This window comes from Electrophorus electricus, chromosome 6 (assembly GCF_041902795.1).
Source record: "Electrophorus electricus isolate QZ-2024a chromosome 6, ASM4190279v1, whole genome shotgun sequence".
Taxonomy (NCBI): domain Eukaryota; kingdom Metazoa; phylum Chordata; class Actinopteri; order Gymnotiformes; family Gymnotidae; genus Electrophorus; species Electrophorus electricus.
In genome coordinates, this window is record NC_137502.1 from 21,724,840 (window position 1) to 21,735,140 (window position 10,301).

General features: G+C 41.1%; 1 protein-coding gene across 2 annotated transcripts; it reads left to right on the forward strand.

Annotated features, from left to right (window-relative positions):
• The first annotated feature begins 3,592 nt into the window (after positions 1-3,592).
• cyp19a1a (cytochrome P450, family 19, subfamily A, polypeptide 1a) lies at positions 3,593-8,130 on the forward strand. 2 transcript variants are annotated; one of them, XM_027009871.3, is made up of 9 exons: positions 3,593-4,029; positions 4,363-4,513; positions 4,872-5,026; positions 5,191-5,367; positions 5,629-5,743; positions 5,942-6,053; positions 6,310-6,472; positions 6,664-6,905; positions 7,653-8,130. In XM_027009871.3, the coding sequence occupies exons 1-9, from the start codon at positions 3,822-3,824 to the stop codon at positions 7,896-7,898; spliced, it is 1,569 nt and encodes a 522-aa protein (XP_026865672.2). In that variant the 5' UTR covers positions 3,593-3,821; the 3' UTR covers positions 7,899-8,130. The 2 variants fall into 2 exon arrangements, with proteins under 2 accessions (XP_026865672.2, XP_035381207.1); XM_035525314.2 differs by having other exon boundaries at positions 6,424-6,472.
• Positions 8,131-10,301: the final 2,171 nt, after the last annotated feature.

A 10,301-nucleotide genomic window follows, 5' to 3' on the forward strand; every position in this document is an offset into this window, starting at 1 on the left:
GGTGGAATCACCTGATTTATATGCAGCAGTGCCCATACTTCAGCCTGCTGGGAGGCTGACTTACATAATTCATATGTCATAATTCATGTTTCATCCAAGACATGGTTCTCTTCTTTCAATGTTTTTTTTTACTTCATTTTCATTTTCAGTATTATATTTCACATCACTTCATAGGGTTAACATGAAAGAAGGTTTTCTGATATTTTGTCCAGTGTAATGTTTAACCTCATGATGTACACATATCACATGTAATGATTAAAAAATTTAAAAAAAAATGGAAATAGATGTAACTAGAACAATAATTCTAAAAATACTTTTTATCACAAAATAAAATGGACAAATTTTAAAACTGGGTAGTAATTGGACCCAAATATCTCTAGATATCTAATATAGAAAGATACGTAGCACATAGCCATGTCTGAAATCCTTGCCCAGGCAAAATGAAAGCAGACAGTTCAGTCCACGATGACCTTTAACAAAAAGATTCCCTCATATCCTGCAACATGACCTATTTCTGTACATTTTGAATCAGGAATTGTGGTCTGAGCTCATCAGACATGTAATGTGTATGGATACTAATAAACACTGCACTCTGCAGAAACTTGAATCTCAGAAATATGTCTTTGTAAAACTGACGTCATTCCAATTACACATTACATAACAATTACGACAGTCTGGCCCTTTTTATTGAAAGATTTCACAAACCACCCATGTTATTTGAAACACTGCTGAAAATGTAGTTGTTCTAAAAACAGGAAGCACAATTTGGCCGTATGCCTTAAAGCTGTGGGTCACCAACTGACTGAACAAATGAAGCTCTGTACATATATGAGGGAAAGCAGAAATGGATTGGTGTCGCGCTACATTTAGCGTTAGCACAACTTTGAAATGTCTTCCAGTGTCACGAGATTTTAGTATACGTGATAGCACAACTGGTTAATAAACCAGGTTTTAAAAAGTATTTTAGCGGAGCTTTGGGGGGGGTGACCAACTCCTTCACTTATAAGGGCTCCAAATATTTTTTTTAACTATAGGTTGACTTCGACCAAAACTATACACACACGTGCTACCACTTTTTGTATTCATGCAAAGGACTTTAGTGATTCATAAGAGAGCGCTGCCGTTCCTGCTGATCACGTGCGGCCGCGTGCAGTGGGAGTTTCTCGTGGACTGTTTGACGCGTCCTGTTTGTAACCACGCCCACTCGTCAGCACAAACCTGCATATGGTTTAGTCTTGTTACGTTTGTATGTGCTTTAAACTCTTGTTGGTGTGTTCACGTTATATGTGAGTGCTGTTGTATTCGTTGTGTGTTATAAATTTCAGTCACCGTCGAGGGAGTCTGTGCGTCCTGCGGCTATTGGGCCGTTACAATAACAAGAACACCGCTCCGCAAAAATGTCATCTACGCCAAATTGAAAATTTTGTTTAAAAAGCACACTTTTGGTCTGGTTTAGCATGATGGCAAACTTTTCAGCTACTATAGAATGGGTACACCTACTACAGAAGAAGGTGAACTGCTTGAGCACGATTTAAGAATATCACGACTTTTTGCCATAAGAAACGAAAATTTAGGTGTTACAGAAGCAGAAACTATAAACAGATATAGACTGAGGAGAGATACAATTTTGCTGCGCTGTCATTTATAAAACGTACTGAAGTCGTCAACGCAGACCAACCGTACAGCACCTATCCTGGTGAAAATTACAAATGCGTTACATTTTTATATAAATGGCAGTTTTCAGGGCTAACGGCTGGGATTAATCAGTCATCTCTCTCTGGGCGTGGGTCTTTAATAATCACAGACCCATTTACATGTCAAATTTCCTGGGCTTTCACCTAGGGCACATGTAAATTTAGCACTGCGGTCAGAAGACTCTGGTACGCTAATTATCGCCACGGAAAATTAATGAATAGGACAATGTTGGGGGACATGAGGGGGCGCACGTAAGAGCAAGACGGTGTGTGACTGGGACTGGGAGTAGGCGAGAGAGTGAGGGCATGTGACTGGACGCAGGTGAGCGTGTGTGTGAAAGTGGAGACAGTAGTAGAAAGGGCTGTGGCCTGTTCCAAAGTTGAACAAGATAACACTGGATAACATCGGAGAAGAATAAAGCAAATTAATTTATTCACTGATTGTTGTATAAAATTAAAAATATTTTGTTAGAACATGTTAGATGTGTCCTGCCTCTTTACAGTGCCGCCAAAGGCATGCACTTCATTGCTGAAGTGCTGAATAATAAGGACTTTATGCACACAGAGTGGCAAACTCTCAGGCATTTCAGCATGACAAAAACCCTGCAGCATTTAATTTTTCCTTGAGTATTTTCCCTTTTCGCTCCATAAAGTCCATGATTTTTCAGAACGAATACAGGATGTTTGATTTAGGATGTATGATTTAGGACATATGATAATGTATGGTTTAGGATGCAGGAAAGATGAGGGGTTCTGTTTTAACCATAAATTACAGCCATGTTTAGTCAGAGTAAAGTCATAAAGCGTTTTCAGTTTCAAACAAAACAGTTTCAAACACCTATATCTGCTGTTATCCAAATTTCTGGTAAAAGAACACAAGGGAAGCATGTAAGCACTATACATACTGGACCAAAATGCTGCCAAAGTAGAGTTTACAGCCTATATTTACATATATTTACACAATATATTGAAAAGGTTGCAGCCACAGTTGATTGAAGTGGGAATGAGGAGAGGGGAGAGCCGCCGTGTGCGCACACTCAACACGTACACCCACAGACAGGGCCGCATCAGGGAAGAATCCTACCCTTGTGCTCGGGCAACTGCCCAAAACATGCACAAAGATGTCTGTTTGATTCCTCTGAATACTTTCATAAAAATATGTGGGTGTTCAGTGAATTCACAAAGTGGCTCATTCTGATGAGGGAACACAAAAGGCCTGGTGATGATGAAAGCTTGTATAGGCCTTCATTAACTCATGCACGTCCATGCAACGCCATCCATCTCACCCACTTTGTTGCATTTCTACATTAATTGAAAGCAAAAACAAATTTCTTATCCAATGTGCAAATATGCAATTTAATATAACGGCTATATAAGTGATGTATAACTTAACATTAAACCTTAACCTTTCATATGGCTCCAAAACTGTGTGTGTGTGTGTGTGTGTGTGTGTATATATATAAATAATTTAAAAATGAAAGAAAGCATATATGTATTTAGTTATTTGTGTTAAATGTAACTAAAGCCTTCAGTAATTTTTTTTCCTCATTTTGTTCTAAAATAAATGTAGTCACTAAGTTCTTAATACAAGCTTATTTTTTAGAAGACCGAGTTTTATGAGAGTGATTTTTATCAAAAAGTTTATACTCAACAAGTGAGCCCTACTATTCGTCAATTCCTCATTGCAGATTACAAGGTATAGCCCTACTTTTTAAAGGATGATCCCTGGGATAAGACTCTTCTTTAATGTAAAAAATTACTAGTTTTTTTTTTTTTTTGGGGGGGGGGGGGGGGGGGGGGCTGACTAACATTAGACCTCAGATGGAATAATTTGAGATTTTAACAGCTGTTATACGTTGTGGGAGAAAACATTTCTGATTTGAAGCTATTATGTTTTGGAAACATTACACGACCGTTTGCTGGTTCCCTCCGTCTGCTTTTAGCCTCAAGGACACAGCGAACTGGCAACGATTCAGGACACAAGGTTACTCAGGCTTTGTTTGAAACTCTTCACTTTTGTTTTGACGTTTGAATTACCGTGACCTAAGCAAACTTCTTCAGGCGAGTATTAAAGCGCACCGCAGGGACACGTAGCGTGGCAGATGAGTGAACCGGCTGACAGCTCCTATGGCAGGCGATCTTTTCCCAGGCTGTGAGCGTGCGGTGAAACCTATGCGGCTCAGCGAGGCAGCGATGGAGCACTTACACCACGTGGCGGGTAATGACACGGGTTCGCAGCACGAGAGCGCGAAAGGGGCTACCGCAACACTGCTGCTATTTCTGTGCCTGCTGCTCGCCGTCTGGAACCGGGCCGAGAAAAAATGTACTGTTCCAGGTCAGTAATACTGTTTGCTTAACGTGGACTTGCTTAACATCAGTATTTTGAAATCAATAAAGCAAATATCTCCAACACTGTTACTGAAGAGCTACCTTCCTCCAGAATTATAGAGATCCTACTCTTATAGTGAGGCTACCTTTGATAGGATGCTACTGAGGTCCATGGTTTGATATTGGAACTCAACTCTGCAGGAGAGATGCATCATGAATGGGTATTCTTGCACTATAGTATACAGGCAGTGTTTTTAGAGCAGTTACCGTATAGACAGCTGCAAAAGAATCACTGGCTGGCTAGCTTTTCCTCATGGATGTATGTGCATGTATTTGATAGGACCATCCTTCTGTCTGGGAGTGGGACCATTGCTTTCATACTGTCGGTTTATCTGGAGCGGGATCGGCACAGCGAGCAACTACTACAACCAGAAGTACGGGGATATAGTGCGTGTCTGGATCGATGGAGAGCAGACTCTCATTCTCAGCAGGTATGAGTCAAACACCTGCTCTTCAGCTAGAGCACCTCTGGCTATTTGAAGCCCAGATCATGAGCAAGCCTGCCATTTGAATCCCAGGAAACATGTACACACACACACACTTTTGGCCCCAACACATCAGATTCAACTATTGAAGTCTTCCATCACTAGCTTGTTACTTCCCTCCGGTTTCAACTGGATGAGCTGGCAGAGAAACAAAAAACCTTTGAGAGCAGAGGTCAGGGACCACTGCCTTGATACATTCCCGAAAGCGATGAACAACACTATGGCATAGTAATGTAATGATGGACTGAGAGGCTTCATATAAGAGCGTCCTGCATCAGTGTTTCAGATCTGAAACATCTTGCAGGCCCTCAGCAGTCCACCATGTCCTGAAGCACACCAACTATATGTCCCGCTTCGGGAGCAGGCAGGGACTTCAGTGCCTGGGTATGCATGAGCAAGGAATCATCTTCAACTCTAACGTTGCCCTCTGGAAGAAGGTCCGCACTTTCTTTGCCAAAGGTAAAACTCGATCATTTTCAGCTTAATAATGTCCTCTGTCCCAAAGATGTATCAATGATCATCCTAAATATGTGAGTCCTTTCAGTGTTTTATCCTGCCATCAGCATTATCATTATTTTGGCATTTCTGATATGTGTGTGTGTGTGTGTGTGTGTGTGTGTCAGCTCTAACAGGTCCAGGGCTGCAAAGGACATTAGAGATTTGCACTTCTTCCACAAACCTGCACCTGGACAACCTGTTTCAACTGACGGACACACGGGGTCAGGTGGATATTCTTAACCTCCTTCGCTGCATCGTGGTGGACATCTCCAATAGGCTTTTCCTCAATGTGCCTGTCAATGGTCAGCAGCACCTGTCAAACAGTTCATTTACAGGACACACCAATAACACATCTATAAAAAGGTTTTTAGGTATACACGTAAATTAGTGTTACAATACATATTTTCATTATTGTTTTTTGTGTGTGCCCTTCATATTTTTTGTGTGAAACCTTCATATTGTCATTCATAAAACAATGTATTACATTTCCTTGTTATTAAAAAAGAAATAAATGATTATGTACTTCATTATAAACTCTATGCTTTGTTTCTTTTATGTTACAGAACAGAGTCTGTTATCTAAAATTCATAAGTATTTCGACACCTGGCAGACTGTATTAATTAAACCAGACATTTACTTCAGACTGAAGTGGCTGCACAAGAAACACAAAAGTGCTACGTACGTGACTGTGACTGCGTGCATTCATACACATGTGGCTGTGTGTTTAAATATGTATTCTGCAGCATGCATATTGGTAAAGCAAGTTTCTATGCAGTTCAGTTCATTCATATATAAATGTAGAACTACAACTGATAATCAAATTGTTTGTTGTGTCTCGGTGTCTGTGTGTGTGTGCACATGTCTGTGTGTGTGCAGTCAGGAACTGCAGGATGCCATTGAAGACCTGATAGAACAGAAACGAACTCAGTTGTTAGAGGCTGAGAAACTGGACGACCTCAATTTCACTGCAGAACTCATATTCGCACAGGTAACTCTCTAGTGCAGATATGTGTGCACATATGCGGACACATGCCGATGCACGCACGCTGGCGCACACATATTCATGAAAAAAAAAAAAAAATCTACATTGTTGTGAAGTGGAGGAATACAAAACAAAATGAAGTTGATTAATTAAAGCTGGAAGGTGGTTCCTTGTTGTTATGTGCATATTTCTACATGGTTGTGTGGTGGTTTGTCTGTCTTTATGTATGGGTCTGCATGTGCATGCTTGTGTGTGTGTGTAGAGCCGTGGTGAGCTGACAGCAGAGAACGTAAGGCAGTGTGTGTTGGAGATGGTGATTGCTGCTCCAGACACTCTCTCCATCAGTGTGTTCTTCATGCTTTTATTGCTGAAACAGAACCCTGACATCGAACTCAGAATCCTGCATGAGATCCAATCAGTCTTAGGTGGGGCTCTCTGTAAACACACACACACACACACACACACACACACACTTCCACATAACCACATACCCACACACATAACCACATAACCATCCTGAAAGCCAGTTACAGCCCATCCTCACACTGAGATGACTCTGAATATCATTAATGATTGTGCATGGGTCTCATCCTGCTGTGTTCTGCTCGTCTCCTAGGTAACGGCAGACTGCAGCATTCCCATCTGCCCCAGCTGTGTGTCCTCGAGAGCTTCATTAATGAGTCGCTCCGCTTCCACCCTGTTGTGGATTTCACCATGCGCCGGGCACTCAACGATGATGTCATCGAGGGCTACCAGGTGTCCAGAGGGACAAATATCATTCTGAATGTGGGCCGTATGCACAGGTCAAAGTTCTACAACAAGCCCGACCAGTTCAGCCTGAGCAACTTTGAAAAAATGGTTAGTGGTTAAACGGTCCCTATTCTTACATACTACTGTACAACAGTTTCTTACGTATTACAGTACAACTGTAAAGTATTATACTGGGATGTATAGGATTCGGGCAACTGTAAAGTTGCTTTGTGACAATGGCTGTTGTAAAAATCTCTATATAAAAACCTCTCTAAGGTTTTGTTAAGTAAAACCCAACAGTTTGATGTTTACTGTACATAACTATATGTCTGTAAAACACACATTAAAAACATTAAAAGCATGTATTTATTTATGTTTAATCCATGGCCAAGCAAAAGGATTGTTTCTGATTAGCTGGCCACTGTTGTCATATTTAGGCATACTTGAATATTAACTCCTCTGAAAGAGTTAGCTAAATAAAATGTTCTTGAGTTTGGTATTTATTTATCAGACAGTGAGCAAAACAAAGCGTACATTTTTAAATGGTGCTAAGTGGCAAGTAGCCATGGATTTGAACTGCTGGAAATCGCCATAGGACAGTGAACACTGCATTATTTGGCTCTACCTGGGTCATTATTTTCAGATGTTTGGATGCTTCACTGGTTCCATTTCTTACATGTATACTGACTGTTTGAAGACATCTTTGAACAAAATAGAAAGCTGAAATAACTGCAGAGAAAGCATCTGCTTGACAGAAAAAGCAGAAACAAAATATATCTGTCTCTTTGCTTTCTCTCTCATCCCTTTTCATCTCTCTCTCTCCTTCCCTCTCTCCTCCCTCTCTCTCTCTTCCAGGTCCCAAACCGCTTCTTCCAGCCTTTTGGATCGGGTCCTCGCTCCTGTGTGGGGAAGCACATTGCCATGGTGATGATGAAAGCCGTCCTGGTGACGTTGCTGTCCCGCTACTCGGTGTGTCCTGGGCAGGACTGCACACTACAGAGTGTCCCACAAACCAACAACCTCTCACAGCAGCCTGTAGAGGATAAGCACACACTCACTGTCCAGTTTGTCCCCCGTAACGTCACCACCCACCGCCCCTGACCCATCCTCACCTCTCCACACTGAACCACCCGCTTTTGCTCGGTTTATCTGCAGGCCTCTAGTTCACATTCTAGCTGGTCATTCTCCTCCAAGGTCATGCTCCTCACTCACTTACAGTGTGTTTTACGCTGTAACCTATGTGTGAGAAGTGGAACGTTCTTCGCGGAAGGGCAGTTGACTGACTTGCATGCACAAGGAAAAATTTGTAAAATAAAGATAAATTATTATGAAATTGATGGGTTTTTTTTTGCATTTTTTAAATAAGCATCGGCAGCATTTTTATATTTTTCATATTCTAGAAGTCTGTTAGTCTATAAAACAGATCACCTTGATAAATGTCAGAGGTTTTTTTGTTGCGTGTCCCACCAGAGGGCACCATTGCCCAACTGAGCAGATACAACTGCTGAGAATCTGGGAACTATGATATAGTAATGTAATATATATATATATATAATTGTATAGTTTATTACAAATTAAATTAATTCTTGTAGAACATCTAGTTCTTCTGATGCAAATTATCAAGAATGTTCTTGCAAGCCAGGCCTTTATAAGTGTACCTGGTGTATTACTTGCTACTGGCTTCCTGGTGAAACTCTAACACTGCTGGACCTGAATACACACGTCCTGATATGTGGGAGGAAACAGTGCTGATCTCAAACCTAATTTCCATTTGTGTCACTATTAGTTATGTTACATAAACAGAAAGCCTACTGTCCCTGTTTGGCTTGTAGGCGTTATATGACTATACCAGAAGGAACTAGGGCTAACCATCATGAACACCATGATATTTAATAAGAATCGGAGCAGAACTAAACATCTGTTGTCTTTCTCCTCTCTCAAAAGACTTTTATTATACCATATCTTCATAGAAAGAAAGGCAAAATGATTGCTGGAACAGCAACATTTCAGCCTAAGAACGTTTATACATAAGGACCAAGGGTTCCTTTAGTGGATGTAGACTTTCCATATGCCCTCTCTCTCACTATGGCCTGCCCCCTCTCTCTCTCTCTCTCTCTCTTTCTCTCTCTCTCACACACACACACACACACACACACACACACACACACACACACACACACACACACACACACACACACATCAGTAACAACCTCAGAAACCTAAAAAAGATGAACAGATAGCTTTGTTTTTGTGTGTTCTGGTTCCCACAGATGCACGCGCACACACACACACACACACACAATCCAACTCTCAACGATGCTTTCTTTCAGAAATATGTCTGTTTACCTGTTTCTCTTCTCCTTTCAATTCAGTTCAGTTAAATTTCAGTTAAAGTTCACAGTGATTTGCTGTATGACAGAGTTGTACATTGTTTACATTATATTTCTCCGTCCTCTCTGTACCTCTCTTTCCCAGTTAAACTCATTGTCTCTATCACTCTTTGTCTCTCACCATCTCTCTCTCTTTTTTCTTAGATGCTGAGGGAGTGTGAGCTGCAGTATTAATGGGCTGTTGGTTCAGGTGTCAGAGTGAAGTGTTGATTGAACAGAATAATCACACTGCTTCTCTGTCTCTCTCAGACACACACACATGCGCATACACAAGTACACACACACACACACACACACACACACACACACACACACACACATTAGGTGCCCCATTCCCATGACTGGCTTCAAAAAAGTTCCTTGTAGCCATTTTCCTCCAATATGGTGCTGAATAAAGAAGTTGCCTTTTTGTCCATGCTGAGGAAAGGGCCCGTTGCTAAAAAAGTGCGGTGATGACACTGTAAGATATGCAGTGATGACACTGTAAGATATGTGGTCCTGATGTGTTATTTAGTACTGGGTCAACATGTTGCCAAGTCTTGATGGGGAAATCTTCCCAATCCTACATATCCTACATATGTTCTGCTTCTTCTCCTACATACAGTATATGTGCATGTTATGAGAGCATGCAACACTGTCACAGAAATGTTTGTTGCTCCCATTTTGTTGAATGCGAAAGTTCTCAGTCTAAATTCTTTGCACTCTCCACATGTGCACATTATTTGCTGTGTCACACAAAACCTCTGTAGTCTTCCAGGTTGTTGCTAGTTACAAGATGCATCTGGAAAAAGTTTCTCTGTGGGATGCCTATAGCTTGCTTGCAGCGTGCAATTTTTTTATTATTTTTCTTGTTATCTGCCTTCTGATTAACCACTCCTTTTTCCTACAGCAATTTAGCCCCACCAATTAATGCTAAACTCGCAAACACGGTTTCTACCCAGAGTGCTTCTGTAAAAATTCTCACATTCTGACCTTGATTCCCTGCCTGAACTGGCATTAAATAATGGGTGCTGTGGCTACCTTCATATGACACTCCTGCTAGGAAGTTATTCTGCATTTCAGTCTCTGCTCTCTTTCACTCAGTTCATAAATGGTTTTCTTTTCCCTTTCAGCC

Excerpts from the sequence above, each read along its gene's own strand:
- cyp19a1a (XM_027009871.3), top strand. The coding sequence starts at position 3,822 with ATGGCAGGCGATCTTTTCCCAGGCTGTGAGCGTGCGGTGAAACCTATG. Across the intron at positions 4,030-4,362 it reads GAAAAAATGTACTGTTCCAG|GACCATCCTTCTGTCTGGGA; the intron begins GTCAGTAATACT and ends TGTATTTGATAG. Across the intron at positions 5,744-5,941 it reads AAGAAACACAAAAGTGCTAC|TCAGGAACTGCAGGATGCCA; the intron begins GTACGTGACTGT and ends GTGTGTGTGCAG.